The sequence below is a fragment of the Aythya ferina genome (assembly GCF_964211825.1).
Source record: "Aythya ferina genome assembly, chromosome: 6".
Classification (NCBI taxonomy): Eukaryota; Metazoa; Chordata; class Aves; order Anseriformes; family Anatidae; genus Aythya; species Aythya ferina.
The window spans coordinates 3,533,121-3,552,632 of record NC_140303.1 but is presented as its reverse complement, the minus strand read 5'-3'; the positions used below and the strand labels follow the sequence as shown (position 1 = coordinate 3,552,632).

General features: G+C 44.3%; 1 protein-coding gene across 8 annotated transcripts in view; it reads left to right on the top strand.

Annotated features, from left to right (window-relative positions):
* The window catches only part of PLCL1 (phospholipase C like 1 (inactive)), a 187,204-nt gene that overhangs the window by 105,820 nt on the left and 61,872 nt on the right, over positions 1-19,512 (top strand). The window contains exon 1 of one of the 8 annotated variants that reach the window (XM_084523512.1): positions 13,376-13,546. The exons of 6 other annotated variants lie outside the window; for them this stretch is intronic. In XM_084523512.1, coding sequence (XP_084379638.1) covers positions 13,517-13,546 — 30 coding nt within the window. In that variant the 5' untranslated portion in view covers positions 13,376-13,516. Of the gene's footprint in view, positions 1-13,375; positions 13,547-14,657; positions 14,715-19,512 lie in introns of those variants that run through there. One more of the 8 variants, XM_084523510.1, reaches the window with a different exon arrangement.

The following is a 19,512-nucleotide window of genomic DNA, read 5'->3' as shown; positions in this document are numbered from 1 at the left end:
CCTCATCCTGGATGGTGTTTTCCAGAGAAATCCTCTCTGTCCTCACAGCCTCTTTCCCTAGCCTCTAAGGTATGCTTGAGGATACTGATGTAGTATATGGAAATACAACACATCTTACTTTCCACGCACAAAGGGGGAAAAATACTTCCTAGTCTCATCTGATACCACACTCAGATGGATTTGAGATTGAGCTTTGGCTCCCTTGGGTGTGAATTTGGTCATGGAGCTGCTTGGAGCTTATGGATTGGTGTGGCGGTGCTGAGCTGCTGCAGCACTGGGCTTGTGATGTGAACACAGGTAGAAATACTCAGGTTCTTCAAGCTATGAGGAAAAATGGATGATAAAGTGCTGATAAATGAAAAATGAAAATAAAATGAAAATAATATGAAAATAAAATGAAAAATGCTGGCTGAAAACAGACGTAGGGTGCACTTAGCACTGAAGCTGTAGTGGGCCATACAGACAGCAGGTTAGTAACTTGTCTTCCAAAGGAACTTACTTGGAGGATTCTGGCTTGTCCAAGGCTTTGGTTTCTGTGCCATGCTCAGGTTTAGTGTTGCTTCATATTAAGTATGTAATTCTAGATCTTCACAGCTATTTGTTGTGTCTTTTTGTCTATAAAAATAAAATGAATCATCTTTATCTGTTTCAGCAGTGCTTTCTCTATCTTAGCTAATGAGATTTCCTGGCAGATAATTCTTGAATTAGTTATCAGTGTTTAGAAACTCCTGACCGGGGCTGGATACCTGAGAAGATAATGAGAGGGGGAAAAAAAAAAAAGAGTGTACTGAAAGATAGGTTAAACAGCTTGGTATATTTGTGCACAACATGCATAAAATGATCTGGAAAAATGCCGGCACTGCACTGCAAATCATCCTATAGATAAGAAGGGGGTTTGTAACTAGAGTTCACCTTCTATGCAGTTATGCATTATGGCACTGTCATTTAGTACGTAATTATACTCTTTTTGATTAGGAATCTTGCCTTTTCTCACTTTTAGTTATGTTGCTTCCTGTTCCTTCAGTGTCTGCTCTGGTACTAATGATGGTAGAATAAGTAATCTGATGGTACTAGTCAAATTCCCGATGACTTTGGATAAACAAATTAATTTCTCTCTGGCTCCATCTGATTTACCTGTGAGAGAAGTTTCTCATGAAAGAGCTCTCTTGGAGGGATCACCATAAGACTGCTGCCACCCAGGAGCTGCCTGTGGACACATGGAATGGCACGAGACACTGGCCCATGCACAAAACCTCTCAGGTGGTTGGGGAGAAGTAAGAGGGGGAACCGTGGTGTGATTTGCTTTGCAGAAAGAACATAAATTACAAGAAAGAACATTAAATTACATAAGGAGATGGTGATGCCTTGTGTCTTGCATGCAAGAGACTTTTTCTTAAATTAAAACCAGAATCTATTAGCATAGGGATGCCAAGAGAAAACAAAGTTATTTTTAAAGCTCCCTTTCATTCAGCGACTATTTTTGAAATGCTAATGGTGGTATATTTGCCTTGTGCTTCTGTATCATAAGCAAAATTTGCAAATGTTTAAATAGTATACTATTTTGACACTTGGCAACTCCAGCTCAAATTCTGCTGACATGTTTTTACGGCTTGTTACTACACGCATCAAAGCTCCAGCCTGGATACTTTGCATCATGAATGCACAGATTGGTCTCTGCAGGCTTTCAGTATGTGAGGCGTCCTGCAAAGCCCAGCAAAGCAGCTCCGTTGTCACTGCTGCAACGTGCCTGTGGTCTGCAGCTGGAGTTCCAGCAGAGGACTGGTGGACTGTGCCCTGCGGTGTTTGGAGGGCAATTAAAAGGCCTTGTGCTGAATTTTAGCCTGGAAAAAGACTGATAAAGATGCAGTGATTATTTCAAGAGGTTGTAGTGCTTTGCTGATTCTGGGCTGAGTATGGAAACCTCTCTGAAGTAGAACAGCCTTGGTGTCCATGGACTTGCCCATGCTTTGCAGTGAGCTGGGCTCCCGAGTGGTGACTTCTGCACCAGGAGATGAGAAGTCCTCAAGCAGCAAATTGTTTGTTGCCCATCTCAGTGTATTTGTTGGAAACCTTTCCCTGGAAAACCAGGAAGTTTTAGCTCTCTGTGTGGAGCTGAGCAAACAGGAGATTTGCTCCCATTTCACTCTGGAAATGTGAGGCTGCTTCTGGAAAGCACTGAGCTTCAGGAGAGCAAGCAGCACACTGAATCAAGAGATACTGAGCACACAAGTACTTCTCTGGGTCAGGCCTTATACAGCCCTGACTTGGAAATTGTGGTGCATTGGTTCTCTTACCTACTGTTGCTGCAGTCTGATGATTTTGAGTTTGCATAGCTGAGGTTTCTGTGACTGGCCAGAAAGTGTTGAGAGTGTTCAACACCCTATCAGCCTCTGAACACCGACACAGAAATACATCTTTTCTTGTGAACTCTGTTATGCTAAGTCCCTGTTAATTTTTATGATGTTACCAGCAGCATGGGAGCCTGTCTCACCAGGAAAACTTATAAACAGGCATGAAATAAAGCACTTTGTGTTCTCCCAGCTCTCATGGTCTTTTCCTTCACCAGGGAGCCGAAGTCCTGGGAAGAGGATAAGCAGAAGTGTAGCTAAAAATGATGATAATACAACAACAACAAGTCAATCTCTAGTTCAATTCCATTTTACAAACCAGAGTTACCCTAAGGAATAATTTAGCATAGTCTAATAGCGATAGGAAACTTTCTGTGGGGACCACTTTGCATTGCTCTTTGCAATGAATGGGGTGGGCCTCTCCAGTGTGTGGAGGCAGATCTGGACTAGAGTTTAACCTTGGTGTTGCAACTCCAGTATCTGCCCTCTTTGGCTGTTGTTGGGCTCTACCAGCCAATTTGGTACCAGTAATACAGAAAAGTTGGCACACGAAGCTGAGGGATGGCGTGGCGGTGGGGGAGTCACAGAGCAGAAGGGCAGTCTGAGCACTGAAGAGGAGCCAGCCAAGCAGGGCCGTGGTTAGTGAGGTGCTATATAAAGCATTCAGGTTGTCTTCATCCTCTAATGAGCAGCTGCTGAACACATCCTGCCTCTGCCCCAGGGATCTGGGCTGTGAGCTGTTGGTATCCCACCTGTGGTTCTTTCAGCTGCCCTTTTGCTGTGGTGGCACCCTAGAACTCCGAAATCTTTTCCCACGTAGTGCCTTTGCACATAAGCAATTGCTGAGCATTTTGCAGGCATGAAAAGCTGAAGCAGGCAAGGGGAGCTGGCTGAGCATTCCTAAGATGGAGGTTAAAAAAAAAAAAAAAAAGCCCACAGGAGAATTTGCAGTCACTTCATGGAAGCCTGGGAGAGCCTGGCCGTGTAACTGGACCACTGGATGTGGGAAAGGCAGAGGAGTGTTAGTGGGATAAACAGAGGAACAAAGAGAATTAAGTGCTAGCTGGTGAGTATCTCCTAATGTGTGCAAGATCTAAGGAAGAGGGTGGTACAAACCATGCGATGGGGAGGCAAGGAAAGATAATAAGAAATATCCCAAACCTTTGTTGAGACAAGTGCTCCATTAAAAAAAAAAAAAAAAAAAAAAAAAAAAAAAAAAAAGCAAAGGTTTCTTATCTTCTTACCTATTTAAAATATGTAATTGTTCAAAATTCACACCACCACTGGAAGGTGAGTCATAAGATAATTGCAGTGTATCCATAGGATAGCTAACATTTTAATATAAGCGAAGGATCCTACCAGCCTTAAAAAATGCTGCTTTCCAATACACTGAATCGTACAGCTCGTGCAGTCTGGCCAAATTTACAGCTGTAAAAAGGCCTCTAGTCGGTACCTCTGTCGGTACTTCTGTAATCCTGCAGGGATGGGGGGAAGGAGCCATCCTTCAGCACTGTGCTCCCCAGGTGGGCTCCCTGCTGTGAGGGGCTGGGAGCAGCAGGAAGCTCTCGGGCCGCCTGGCTGGAGAGCTTTTTGCACTAGAAGTTAAATGTGGCTCCCTCTTCTTCTTAGCACAGTAGCACCTGCCTGCTGTGCAGATAGACAGTAACTGTCTGAATTATTGCGAGCTCACTTATTGGGAAGGAAGAATAATTAAAAACATTTGTAATGTACGTAATGTAAATACAGAGGCACGTTTGTGGAACAACAATTTGAGAAATGTAGCTACGCGTATGGGGCTTTATGGAGGTTCTGGAGCCAATCTCTGTTTATAATAAGCTGCAAAGTGAAAAGCTTAGGAAAAGATGAATGTGCAGCGCTTAGCAGCAGGATGCTTTGTCAGTGATTAATGCAACTTATCTAGTTTTACCTCTATGAGGTGCCTGTTTTCATGTAGTCCATCTATAATTGTGTTGCCTGTAGCCATTTGGACCCACAACATAAACCATGATAGAACAAACAATTCTGGCATCCCACTGTTCAGTCGGATTATTAATAAAATGCATATTCATTGTGACAATGAAGCAGACATTTTCAAGCATTTTGTGACTTAAAAAGGCATCTTTTTGGAGGTACAACGTCCTTTTGGACAGTCATTAATCACTGTCAGATTATCTTGGATGAACTGAGTTCTGGAGTTCATTTCCACCCTCCTGAAGGACACCATTTATTTTTTTCATTCCAACGCTTGCCTGCATTTTTAACACAGCACGCATCCCTTGCAATCATGTAAGCACAGCAAGCGGCACTGGCCCCGTTCCTGTTGGGTGAGCCTCCAGGAAGCCTTTAGAAGAAGCCCCCAGCGGGGACACAAGAGCCCTCAGGGCCTTTGTGGTGGCTGTGGCTGGAGAAGCTGCCCAGAGTGGACATGCTGGGAGAAAGCTGGGGCCAGGAAGCTGGGCCGGGCTGTTGGGATGTGCAAGCTTGCCCTTATGCAGGAGAAACTGCGCCTTGGTGCTTTTTGGGGGAGTGGCACTGGCAGTGAGGTGGCCGGGGTAGGCTTGGGATGGGAGCAGCTGGCAGCGACAGGAATTGGGAATGGGGATTCCCCAGTTCTGTAAGGGGGTGCCCCACCCTTCCTCATCCCCACCTGGATGCGGAGGCTTTCTGGTGTTCCTTTTAATTTCGTCCTCACCAGTTGTTGGCTGTTAAATACAGAGGAAGCCTGATTTCGCCACTGTTTCTCTTGACGAATTTTTCCAGGTTACAAAAGAATCACTGTTTTCTCAAGATTTCTGGCCTTGACCATATAAAAAAACATCAGCGGGATGTGGAGGACCAGTCCGACTTGGCACTGCCATGTGAAACAAAAGCAGTGATGTTTTTTGCAGGTGTGGATCTGCAGAAAAAGCTGCATGCATGGTAGGAGCTGACCCCTTTTCTCCTTGCCTGCACCCTTGGATACAGCTCCCTGTGGCTGTACCAGCCTTTAGTGAACGAGGAGAGGAGTCGTGGGTGTCCAGTGGGGTGCTGAGAGCCTGGGGGTGGCAGGACAGGTGCCCACACCTGCGGACACACTGTACATGCCCTGTCCCGTGCTGTGGGTGGGCAGCTGGCGACTCCACTGTTGGAGTCCTGCACTAGAGGCACGGCTTGCAGGCTCTCCCTCTGTCTGTCTTGTTCGCCCAGGAGCTACGTTTTGCATTCTCCTTATTCGACATGGATAATGACAAGGTTTAAACAGCATATCAGATAATTAGTTCTGAATGCATAATTTAATACCACTTCTATGAGTATGGGAAAATGCCTTGCCCTTGCTTAATTTAATAGGTGAAAGGCAATGTATAAAACTCAGCATGGTAGAATACCTGTCTTTGTCTTGGTTGCAGTTCAGATTCATATAAATGTTCTTCAGAGCTCTCCCTGCTGTCATCTGCCAGTTTGCACCATAGCGGTTGTGACGGGTTTTGCTACAGAAATGCTTCTGTATAAAAGGAATAGCAGATCAAAGCCCTGGTTAGGGCTCACTGGTTCCAGTTACTGCCTGTAGTGGTCTGAATGGAAGTAATGACAATAGGTATATCAGCATGCATAATTACAAACAAACAAAACCTGGAACAACAAAACAGCATGGTTTGGACACCGTGTCTGGTGGTTGCAGTCTGTCTGTGCCTGGGGCATTCGTATGGCAGAGCCCACGTGTGAAGCTCAGGGCTCCACTCAGCCACCAAGGAGCAGCGTGGTAATAATTGCCTTCCATCACCTCGGAGACTGTGTAGTTCCCTGTAGCATCATTTGCTTCAGGACAGAAGTGTCAGTGTTTGTTCAGCAATTAAACACCGTGAGGAAATATTCCTGTGTTTTGTTTCTGAGCTGATTAAAAACGTGGGAGAAAGGCTATTCCCTTCCATTTTTGACACTTCCAGAAATAAGTATAGTTGAAATCTGCATGACTTTCATGTTGCCTCTTTGAGAGCAATAAGAGTGGTGCCTAGGTGTAAGCCCAACTGAATACGAATTACTGTGCTTTCCAAGCGTGGTTTCACACCTCTCCTTTCTAAGGAGATATGAAGCTGTTATACGATGTAGAGTGTCACTTGTAATTTCAATCCAGGTTGCTTTGTTTTTAGTCCTAAAGGTCTGAATACAGTGGGTCCTCTTGACTGGACTAGCAGCTTAGAGACAGCACAGTTTAATTTGCTTCCATTTGACTCAAAAGCTGCCCTGACCTCAGTGAGAAGAGGATCATGTTCTGTACCGCTTTGCCCTTCAATGGAATAAATACAATATTTACACACTTACAGACCGTACAAATCCTATCGCTTTTCCTGGTGAATGAATGTCATTCTGGTTCTCTGAATTAGGGCCAGAGTAGCTGAAATAGCATTTATTGTATTTGTGAGTGAGCTCTGCCTGTCTTCATCAGCCGTAACAAGTTACCATTCACTGCTCTAATCAGCAGTTTTCTTGTTAGGTGTTTTAATGAACACAAGTTAAAAATTATTCTTCCAGCATTCTCTTGATAAACACAGCTCCTAAAATATACAGGAAGCAAGGCTTATAGAGCAGGTTTGGGTTTGGAACATAGACTGAACTAATGAGTGCAGGAGTTATCATACCAGACTCATCAGTAGTACTAAAATACCATGTAGACAACTGGCAAAAACCTTTATTTCTAAAGCTTCTTTAAAAACAAACAAACAAAAGTTTTGTAGCTTGGATGTTGTGGGGATTTGTGATTAACAGAGTGATTACAATACTGCAGCAGACTTGGCAGCTAATCTGCTGCTGTGCTGAATTAAAGTTGTCGCTTGACTGTGCTTGTGGGATAGATCTTTTGGGGATGTGCTTTTGCTTTGGGGTGTAGGAAAGACCCCCTTCTATTTTTATTTTTATTTTTATTTTTTTTGGTGGGACAAATTAATGGAGATCCCATAAATGTTGACATTTTTCTGCACACCAAATTGCAGGCTTCCAGCTCCCTGGTATTTTCTGTGCTTCTGAGCCCAAGGGAGGTATCAGGCATTTCCAGGTGACAGCCCCAGAAGGAGTTATGGGAGGGACCTCCACAGCACTGCCCACTCACCTTGGATTAATTTTTTTTAGTAACAGGGAGATTCTTGTGGATTTTAACCCATAGCTTGTTCTCCTTTCACTTCAGCCCTTGAGTGTCCAGCTCTGTCCTCTACCATTGCTGTCTCCTTCCACAGCAATTTTAGGTTTGTTTGCAGATCTGTTAATCTGTTTTTTCATAAAAAAAAAAGAAAAGCTACTTTGTGTTAAGCAGAAAGGAACTTTCTCCTGTTTCATACAGGTTAGTTCTTGTATAGTCTCCATTTTTATCCTGATATTCCAGGCCTGTCTGTGCTGTACCATGCAATGAGGCAAGCAATGTTTAATTATTTCAGTTCTCCCAACTGAAAAGCATGTCCTCTTAATCTCCTTTTAAACACCTCAATGCCTGATGCAACTTTTAATCAGTAAGCTTCGTTCAACTACTCTTAATCCAACTCAAATGCTTTTGGAGGCTGCAATTTCCCTTAATCTCCATGGGAGATGAACTGATTCCCCTTATTGTTTTCCAGTTGAGTAAACCAAAAAGACAGATTACATTGATCCCCGTGCTCCGCTGAGGGTTTCCCTTGCCCGTCAGTGCAGCAGCCGGGTTGTTGTGGCTCAGGAAGGAATACGCGAGCTTGTTCTGTGGTGCCTCTTCAGCCAGCGGCCTCCTCAGTGCCGCCGCCCCTGCAGCGCTTTTACTAGAACATGGTGGTTTTACTCCAATACATTTTGGAAGATGTGCCACTGTAGTACTGAAACATCCAAAATACGGCAGCGTGAGGTGTGGCCCTCCCTTCTGTGGGCACTTACTTGCCGTGAGTAGAGGATAGTTCAGTTAGTATTGCTCTGGCATCCGGCGGCCTAGTGGGCCTTTAAGGTAACGCTGCCATTTATTCTGCATTTTTGTGTTGTTTTTGTGGTGGTGGGATTGGCAGAGCACAGGAACCTCATTTGTGCCCATGGTAATAAAGACTTGGTGATATTTACTAAATAAAATCAGGTTGTTTTTTTTTGAATAGAAACAGATCATGAGATTTCACCTGCTGAAGGCGGCGTGTCTGAGGTAAAGTAGCGCCATCACTTCTGCCTCATGGGTCCTGAGCGTCTTGGACTTGCTGAAATCCACAGTGAAGTTTCCTCTGGTTTCAGTAAGGTTGGAGTTTCACCTCAGTACTGATGGAAATTTTTGTGATAATCAAGCATGTTATCTGCGAGTCATCTTTAAACACTTAAGGTCCAATCTTAGCTTTCCGTAATGCTGCTTTTGCTGTGGTTGCAGAGAGTGACTGGCACAGAACAGTGCTCCGTCCACTCAGCTGTGTTCCAGCTTATTCACCTCGATGTTGGTTTTTTTTTTTTTTTAAGTCTTTTTTTTCTTCAGGCTGGAAGAAAGAATGAGATACCTGTCAATGCAGAATTGCTCAGTGTTAGCTATTTAACAGCACACTTTTGTTTACTGAGTGGCACTATAGAGCGCATTGCTATGAAAAGTGAACTCATTTTAAATGGTTGCCCTCAGCTGACAGAGGCATTTGTTTCCTTTCAGCAGCTCCCTAGTAGAGGCTGCATGCTTAGCCTCAGTGGCTGGCTGGGACTGCAGATGTCAGCTACTGTCTGCCTCTCAAGCCACAGCTAGCCTTGCGGGTTGCGCTTGGGAGAGGGCTGCCAACCGGAGCCTCGGTAATGTTAACAGGGGAGGTGCTGTCAAGGAAAGCTTCATAGCAGCCCCCTTTTTGCCTTCTGGAGCCCTTTTAGCCAAACATGTCAGAATTCCTTTGATACACTCCTCTGTAAGGCACTAATAGGTGAGATTGTGTGGGGGTGGCTTTGTGGAGAAACAGACGTGGTTGTTAGATGCATGTTTTAGGGGAGGGTGGCTGCTGCTGGCTGTGAACACAAAGCAAAGTAGCCATTTATTTTCAGAGGATTTCTGGGATAAGTTCAATTTTCAGAGTCACTTAGATGCTTAACATATTTTAAGATATCAATGCTCTGCTTTCGACCTGACAGAGGGAGACAGTTCTTATGGCTTCTGTTGTGTAGTGATCAGTGTGGGTATCAAAGAAGCTTGGGGGCTGCTGTGCTGTGAGGGATGACTCCCACTATTTCAAAACGATGACAGGGAAAAATTAGGAATGCTGAAAGAAGCAAAGAAATGTTGGCAGCCTTTCCTCTACCAGAAATTAGAAACTGGTCCTTGAGCATTTCAGAAATGTCAGTTTCATGTTACAACAAGAATCCTTTTTTTTTTTTTTCTTTTGCATATGTTGAAAATCAGATACCTAACCTAAAATGAAATTTGGAAGTAATTTTTTACTCAAGCATCAATCACCATGCTACCTGAGAGAAGGCGTATGAACTAGGAGGAATGACTTATGCCAGTACAATCATTTTGATGTATTGGTGAGATGATAGACAAATTTTGAATTGTCCTGCAGTCTTTGGTGTGTGAGTGGGGTCTGAAGTCAAATTCTAATCTTAACTGAAGCATTTTTTAAAACATATTCAAACTTTTTGTACAACTTTAGTAAATCACTTAGAAAGGGGGGTTCAGGCATGGAAACATGAACATTTGGCTCCGTGAATAGAATGCCAGACTTCCTAAGGCTCTGAGCTGCAGATACTGGTTTTAATGTGAACATAAAAGGTGAACTAATGTGTGTGGCTCTGGCTTTCCAAATGTGAAAATGGAGCTGAGATGGGTCTCTAGCTCTTCTTCCTGGTTTGTTGAAAACAAACAAAACATGAATAGTAATTTCTGTTTTTTTTTTTTTTTTTTTTTTTTTCTCTCCCTAAAGCTTTAGTATTCTATGAAATACTTAGTATGCCAAATGTAAGTTCTTCAGCAGGAAAGTTAGGCAAGTATTTGTGGTCTGTACCATGGTGTTTCTTGTTAACTGAAACATGGTTTTTGTTCCTTCCTATTTCTAAATGGATGGGGTCGAGAGATTAATCTCCTGTCAAAAGTTCGTGTGCATGAGCATGGGAGAACAGGCTTTTTTTTTTTTTTTTTTTTTCCTGTTTCAGAAGCAGTCCAACGCCAATACATTTTCCTTCTTCTCTGCACGAAGCTGCCCAGGAGGTTGCAGCCCAGGCCTCGGTGCTGCTGGCAGGTGCCTGAGACCCCAACCTGGCAGGCACCAGCAGCACGTGCCCACTGCCCATTCTCTGTGCTCCCAGCTCAACATTTGCCTGCCTATAAGCAGCTTGTGCTCGTGACCATTTTCCATCTTTTGTAGCAAACATTCGGCTCGTTTTACGCAAACTAATCTTATGCATCCATCAACCACCCAGGAAGCTCCTACATATCCAAGCTGGGAAAAAAAGGCCATGCAAAATGAGTGGCCTTTAGCTAATCAACACCTCCATGCCAGGTTTTGCACGGAGTACATTTCTCTGAAAATAATCTATCTGCAGGTGATGAAACTCTTGGAAAGAAGTCTTAATGATGTTCTAACCAAGGGAAGCTGTGTGCACTTGTGCTTCGGAAAAATGAGAGCAATCTTTGGTATATCTTCCTTTCCTTGGGAATTAAAAATGTTTTTGCACCTCCCAACTTGAACTCCAACAGAATTTAAGTAGGTGAATGTGTTTCAGAGTCAGCAGCGGTGAGAGGGAATAAAAGAGCAAGAGAGATGATTCTGTGAAGTGTAGTCCTGAGCAATGGATGACATTAGGAGTGGATGCTAGCACCATTAGCATAAGGAAAAGTTTTTCTCCCTCCCTTCTACAGATGCATCCTGGAGGGCACTTGCTGTGAACAAAAAGGAACCTGCAGCATTAATAGAACACAGGGAGATGTTTCTGGCACAGAGAAAATACTAGGTTGTTGTCAATTCCTGGAAAAATAAACATGGAGGGAGAACATGCCGCAGGATTAGGGGTGCACTGAACAAGTTGAAAATGATCCCATGAACAGATATTTTAGTGTAAGGATACTATGATGACATCTTGCCATGTAAATATCACCAAGAATAAGGTAGAATAATTCCAAAAAATTAGGCTGCTTGGAAAGAGAAAGCACTAATACATTTGCTACCATGGTTGTCTGCTATAGGGGTTTAAAGTAGCAGGACATGAACATGTCAGGAGGTGCTTTTGTCCTTTGCCCAGGGAACCACGCTTTGCTCTCCCCTGGCTCCTGTAAAGGTTTGGCAGGGTGCAGATACTATAGCAGAGGAAAACACCATTCCAAACAGAAGTCCCTCCAATCTTTATTTTCCATGAGATATTGAGTAGAGGTCAGAGGTTCTGGGAAGAAGCATCCAGTGTTTTGACCAGTGACTGAAATACAATTTATCTGTGGGCTTTTGTTTCATTTCCTGTTTGTGAGAGTACGAAGGGATTTGCCATTAGGAGATGCATGTTCCAGCTCCCTTCATGACTTTAGGCCTGGAGGTAGGCTATGTTTACAGAACAGCAGTTGACCTTTTTGTATAAACTAAAGGCACTGGACGCGCATTTTGGGTTGGAGTCTCTTAAGTAACATAAAAGTAGCAGTAAATAGTTGTTTCTCTGTTTGCAGTAAACTTGCTCTTCTGAGAAGGGTTTCTGAGGGAAGTTGGATCTATTGCCAAAAAAACATCCCAACAAACCATTACTTGCAAAGTTTATGCCTCAGCACCCAGAGCCTCAATGTTCAGGTGGTAAGAGGAGATGTCAGGTGTGTGTTCTCCTCTTGGCCCACGTGCAGGTGGCCTGGACCTAGGTCTCTAAGCTGTGTGCTGGGGTGACCCTTCTCACCAGGCTGTGGTGGCCCTCCCCAGGACAAGGTGGAGGTACTGAGGCTTCCTTTTGCCCAGTGTGGGGTGGAGCTTGACTCAGCATGCTCGTTTGATGTTGGCTCCTTGGTTTTCCTCTTTTTTCCAGTGAAATCCTTCTAATGAATTTTGCTCATTCCTCTACTTTGTAGCTTTTTCTTCTCGAGCAGCCTGTGTCAGAAAGTAGTTTGTGGTGAGGAAAGCACTTCCTGTTTTGCTTGATCATCTTCATGGTTCTCCTTTTCCCTCGGCACTGTTCAGAGGTACAACAGCCGAGAAGAGCATTTGAAGAGCAAACTTCAGATTTCTCTAATTGGTAGGAATTTGCTTTGTAGCAGATGGTCAAGAAAAGAATTCATAGCTGGTTGAGATATTTATTCCCTTAGATGTTTCTAGATGAAAAAGTTCTTACAGAGGTTTAAAAATATTGTTAAGTCATCTAACAGGAATTAGTTGCTAGAAGAGAAATGGTATATCTTATTTTGCTAGGAGTGAAGCAAATAATTCGTCAGAATTTTGACTGCCGTGGGCTTGCTGTTGCTGTTGAAGCATCCTATTCTTTTAACTGAAAATCAGAAACTAGGAAGTCTTAGGAGGGTTAAGTGCAAGAAGTTATTCTCCCCAAAACAGTCAAACTTCGGAAAAAAAAAAAAAAGTTTTTAACTATTTTTTTTTTCTGCTTAAAAGTTTTTTTATGATATGCTGATCTGTTGAAATCAGCAGAACTATGAAGATCCGCACCACCTTAGGGACAGCATTTTCTCTATACATTTTAAACTGCAAACTCTTAAAAGTATCTGTATTTTTTTTTTTTTAATAGAAAGGAGCCGTCTGTTTCAAGGTATATGTGAAGATTGTGCAGACAAGTTAAATGATCTAAAGTCACCTGGAATTCCTTTTCCTAGTGACATATTACTTAACTTCGTGCATTTTAGAGAATGATCTGTTGCCTGCAGATGAACAGTCTGTTTCTACTCCCGTTAAATTCTGTGTGGAGGTGTGAATATGTATAATTAGATAGTTGGGGACAAGCTGTGAAACAAAAAATGAGAGAGGAAGACTTCCCCATTTGTGAAGTGATCTCAGTGTCACCTGCTAATTAAAGCAATCTTCCTGTACCCTGGATATTTTGTGGCCTGTGGGAGCACTGCAGCACTTCCAGATAAACGTGGGGCAGAGACAGCTTAGGGTAAAGTATCTGCTTTTGGCTCTTGAAGATTTGAGTGCTGGAAGATGCATTGTTCAGGACTTGCTGTGGCTAGCTTTCTGTGATCTGAAGCATATTAAGGATAGTAAGTGTAATAATAATACTGTAGCTCTTCACAGAAGGGGCAGCTGAAGGAGAAGCGCATGGCAGAAGACAACGGTGCTCGGCAAAAGGTAGTGTAAAACAGTTTGTTGTTGTTGTCAGATGAACCCAAATGTATTGTCACACCTGTGCAGTTCACCAGAAGTTATTTCTATAAAAGGCTGTTCATTAGCAAACTGTCTTCACTTCAAGTTGCAGACCAATGGCAACATGCTAAGCAGACTTAAAAACCTTGAGTGGCCACTTGGCAATTAAGAAAGGCTCCTCTGTTGTTGTTTTAAGTGTTCACATGGGCTCCTGCTGTGAGCTGCTGCTTTCTGTTAGACACAATCTTGAAATAAATGTTAATCATCTGACCTCGGGGCTCAGATGTTATACTTAACTGTCACACAGTAGAAGACAATCAGATTGAAAGATGAAAGTTTGTCTACAGGAAACAGAGTTCAGAATTATGGTTTGTAAAGAATTTATGGTAAATGCAAAGTTAGGTATACATACACTGAGGCACCACGCAGAGTATAGGAGGCAGTAGTTACAGGGGAAATGCTGTTGAGAAGGGACTGCAGATTCTGTATCTTGCTTTTCTCTTGAGATTGCTGGTGCAGTAACAGAAACCTCATACTCTGCTAAACAGAGTAAGGGTTTCGAGGCACTGTACAGCAAATGTTTCCAGTGCATTAGTAGTAGCAACCTACCAGGTTTTCAGCTTAGAAGAACAAAATGGAAGCTTTTGAAGAAAGTCGTGTAAAGCTTCTTCATTATTGCAGTGCATTTCCCTAGAAAAGTCAATTAACACCCACAACATCTTGATCCACTAAGTAGTGGGTTAAGTGGGTGTTGGTGTTTCTGTCCTGCTTTAATTAGTTACCTGCTGTGAAGGGCAACACAAATGTTAGGCATGTGGATGGGGGGGAGGGGTGTTCCTTTGCACGGCTCCATCTCTTCAAATTGTGGCTCAAAGTGCTTGTGCAAATACGGGCGAGGCTTGGACGGTGGGCTCCTTTAGCAAGGTTGCCTTTTCATTGATGGTGCTCTGAGTGGTGCTCTGCAAATTTTAGGGAAAAAAACATAGCCCATACAGACTTCACATGCAATCAGTAGTTGCATAGCTTATAGGCAGTTGCTCTGTCCCTTCTTTTTTCTTTCTTATGTCTTTTGATGGAGAAATTTAAGGGATAATGAGCCTTGCGGTGGAAGATGGGAATGCTGACAAGACAGATGCCCATCCCTGGAGCTTGGGTATGTCATAGCTGTTCTTCGCCTGCTGTTCTCACATCTCAGCTGCTTATCCTGGGTTTCTTGTTGCATTATTGACAAAGTTTAACGAGGCATATTGCTAACGCTTGTCTCATGCTCCCTTGTCAGTCAAAGCCATGTTTGCAAGGAGCAGGGAAAATCTTCCAGTCTGCGGGACCTCCACAGTCACACTGGATGGACTCTGAGCACCATTGAAGTGATTGTTCAACTAAATGTTTTTGTTTTTAAAGCCCCTCACTTACATTTTCATTGCAGCCTATGGATCCGTGTCTGATAGCACCGGTAAGGGCTGCAGAAGGGAGCACGCTCACCCCGTTGGGTGGCTCCTCTCTGGGAGGATGAGCACAGGAGGGAGATGCGGGGACTCCCCAGCTCTGCTCTGCTCTGTTCTGGCTGCGGCTCTCCCTTGCCTCACAACGAGGCACCCAGATGCCTCCCACTCGGGGCCAATTTTCAGTCTCCTCCAGTGAGTGGAGGAAGGCAGAAATTAATCTGGAGGAGAAATTGCTCTGCCTGAGCGGGCAAACTGGCTGTGTTGCTTTAATCTCTTTTTATGAGCTACCTGGAGTGCAGAGCTCTTTATCTGACCCACCGTCAGGGCTGGCGGGGGCCCAGCCAGATCTCTGCTAGTTTGAGCTGAAGGATTTACTGGCTTTTGCCAGCTGCCTTCCCCTTGGCAAATATCCCTGCAAGCAGACCCAGACCAAGGGCATCACAGAGCGTGCAGCTGGGAGCAGCCCCCAGGAGGTGTGGCAGCAGCTGCTACCCGAGCATGCACTGCGATGGAGCCAGGCTTCTGCTCCTCCTTCTGCTCCTGGAAGGCCCTGTGTGCTCACGGCAGATGGGTGGGAGCGATGCCCGTGTTTCCCGAAGCTGCAGTCCTGTGGGCCGGGTGCTGCCTTCTTCTTGCTGCGGCTGGTGTCACCGCCTGGTGAAACTGCCTGGTGCCTGAAGGGAAACTGGGCGTCCTTGCATTCCCCTGGTCCTCCCATGATTGCCACCCCATCACTGTAAAACTGCACCCCTCGGCCTGGGATCTGGAACTTGCCGCCGGTCTCTCAGGGGCATTGATACCAGGTGAAAGCTTCTTGTCCTCCTGAGGCACCGGCCACGGGCACTTGGCTTGCTGGAGAGGCCAAGCTCCAGGCTAGGACGTATCTGCTGCGTGCAGAGATTAAAGCCACTTCACGGACAATCAGCTATAGGTTAAGGATCACAGTTTCCTTGTTAAACCTTTGTTTTCTGTTTCTTAAAACTTAATGCATTCAGTGACAGGGATGAGAAAGCCACTGTTATTTGTAGGCTTTATCTCAAGCTCTGTTACTTGCTGTTACTGCTCTGAGTCGTTTGTGTTTAGCTGGACAGTTCTTGTATGTGAGTAATGTAACTGATGAAATGGGAAATAATGCAATATTAACAGTAAAGCCTTTAGGCCAACTGTTGCCTCTTTTTATTCATACAGTGCTAACACGGTGTTTCCAATTCCCTGTTGCAACACATAGATGCTGCCACCAGGCAAGTATTTACTAGCCACTAATTATGGCAGTAAGCAATAAAAAGGGAAGTTTTAAGTGTGCTTTTTTTTTTTTTTTTCCTTCAGATAACTAGTTGTTTTTGTTTCCTCCTACTCCTGTAGCTGCACGTTCCCAAGCTTGCACCCCAGCTTGCACCCTTTTGTTCTGCCAAAGGTGGTTTATTTCTTGTGTGCTGATGTCTTGTCCCTCTGTGGTTAGTGTTATGTTTCTGAGGGCAGGCCTTTGAATTAATTTTCAACTGGATAGATCTAGGAGACAAGAAAGAAAACCCACATGCAAATAGCGGCCCACCATGGGATGAAGATTTGGTTTTGAACATTAATTGTTCTGGTTTTGTCCTGGTTTCAGTTAGGACAGAGTTAATTTTCCTCCTAGTAGCTGGTAGGGTGCTGTGTTTTGGCTTAGGATGAGAAGAGTGCTGATAACATGCTGATGTTTTGGCTGTTGCAGAGCAGTGCTTACACCAAGCCAAGGACACCTCAGCTTCTTGCTCTGTCCTGCCAACAGGCAGGCTGGGGGTGCAGCAGGAGCTGGGAGGGGACAGACCCAGGACAGGTGACCTAAACTGGCCAAAGGGGTATTCCATCCCATCTGGGGTCCTACTGAACAATAGATAGGGGTGGCTGGCTGGGGGGGGAGGGCTGGCTGCTCGGTGTTAGGCTGGGCATTGGTCAGCGGGTGGTGATCAGTTGCATTGTGCATCACTTGTTTCGTACACATTATTAGTAGTAGTACTATTATCATCATTATTGTTATTATTCTTCTTATTATTGTTATTTTCCTGTCTTAATAAACTGTCTTTATCTCAACTCACGGGCTTCACTTTCCCGTTTCTCTCCCCCATCCCAGAGATGGAGAGGGGAGGGTGAGTGAACGGCTGTGTGGTGTTTACCTGCCGGCGGGTTAAACCACAACAACATTTTTTTTTGTTATTAATAAAAGCAGAACAAGATAAAGCACAGTACTTCACCAGGGGAGGCACACTTCAGCACGAGCCAGTTATGTGCAGCACTGAAGGCTTATGACCTGAGCAAAGCCAAACCTCTCCAACTGGTGCTCAAACCCATCTGGCTGCCACCAGAGAACTGGCAGCTGTGGAGATGCAGCCTTGGTGTCCCAAATGCTCATCTGAGCTAACCTTTACTTTGTGTTCTGCCATATTAAGGGGTTTGGCAGGGGATCCTCCCGATGCTGTGTGCAGGTGTGTGCTCACAGTAAGGACCTCTGGGGGTGTGCTGGCTTTTGTGCCAAGACCACGACCAGCAGGTTAGCACGCAGCAGCAGCAGGGGTTCGCCCCAGGCTGAAATCTGGTGCGTGAAATTCCTGCCTTGCTTCCCCCTCCCCTGTCTGCATAGAGTGGCCACGTGATGGATTCGTACATCAGAATCAACCAAAGGTTTCACAGTTAACTTTAAATGAGTTGCTGCTCATTTTTTAGGAGCCACGGGCTCCTTTAAACACTCCCTCCCTGTAGATCACTCTCCTGCATTCCTTTGAGACCTCAGGCACTTAAGGAGGCGATTTACATGTGGCTGTTCAACACCAGCATGACTTACAAAATATAAAGAGGATGTTCACATGCTGGCACTGCTGACTTGCAGGGTGTTTTTTTGGTAGGTGAGTTTTACTCGTTGGCCATATGTAAACAACCCAACCAATGTGTACCATGAAAGTTGCAGGGGAGTAGTGTAGGTGGCCGTGCAGGTTCAGATTTGAGTGCTGGCCTTTCCAGTGCTGATCTGCTGATTGCTATCAGGCCGTTTGCTGCGTGACTGCTCACTGTGATTAGAAGTGCCTGTTAGACAGCAGGAGTCCTGCTGGGCTCCACAGAGGGATAACCGATTGGTCCTGATTCCTGGCCATGGCAGCTGTAGTTGCGTTACAGCAGTGCACCTTGTACCAGGCTAGAGCTGGAGTAAATCTTCCCATGGAAGCTGAATGGCACCAGCCTGTGCCCAAGTCCTGGGCTGCTGTTTGTCTCTTACATGCTGTTTTTTTCAAATATTTTTATAGAAAAGAGAAGAACTTGCCTACAAGGCAGACTTGTGAGAAACATGCTTTCAAATAAGGTGCAAAATGTACTCACCATTCAATTTTCTGTCCTCATTAAGTCTCTCAGAGGTGAGTTCAAGGGAAAAAATAGATGGGAAGAGCTTGGAAATGAAGACTATTTACAATGAAAAAAGATAAAGAACACAACAAATATGGAAAAAGGCTGAAATTCGGTGGCTTGAGAGGTGGAGGTCAGACTCAATTATCATAATGTTCTGCAGCTGTGCTAACGTGTATTATTTTCTCTTTACTCTCAGATATTTAATATATATGTGTGTAGCCAGTGTTTTCTTTTTGTTTAATATTTTATGTGTGCATGCAGTATATTTATAAGATGTGGTTCCTGGTTGTTACAACAGAACAGAGATTCACGTAGCACACACCCATCAATGTTTGCACACACCACAAATGTAATGATAGATATAGACTAATAATAGATTGGTTATTCCTAACTGAAAGGAAAGGGAAGAAAAAGCAACCAAACTTGCACTGTGAAGCTGGAATTACATTTTAAGGAAAAAAAAAAACCAACATCTGATAGTAGTGGTCAAGTAATTAGTTGTTTGGACTTTTGGACCAAATTTGCGTAGGATGTGCAAGGTGAATCATTCTCTCCTGTTCTTGAATATGTGTGAGATTTTATTTGTTCATTTGTTTTGTGCTCCTGGAGGTTACGGAGATGTGCAGAAGAGCATCCTCCCAGCTCCTGGCTTGCAGGAAGGTGTGCGTAGCCAGCAAGCCCCTGACTACTTCTGTGTCGTGGAGCTTCAGAGCTGAAGCTCTGAAACTTTGTTTTTCACCATGCAGGGTACTCTGAAGAAGGCTCCATCGGGTTGCATGGGTTTTGGGTCTTGAAGGGTTTTGGGTCTTGAATGGGTTAACCTGCATCTTCCCTGTTTGAGGTAAGGCCTTTTTCTTGTGTTTGAGCTCTGTCATAGTGAGGCAGGCAGGAAAAGGGTTAATGCACAGCAGTGTGTTGTCTGGATGTGTTTCCCATTTACCTGACAGATGAGCTACGCTGGTGAAGTTTAATGAACAAATGAATGAATCACGCGTTGTCTTGTGGTGTAGTCCTTGTGAGAAGGAGAAGTACATAAATCTGCGATCCGCTGCAAAGAAAGAAGGTGGGAGAAAGCACTCAGATAATTCTGTTTCTCCACAGTGTTGTACTGTTTGTCACTGTGGTCTTCCC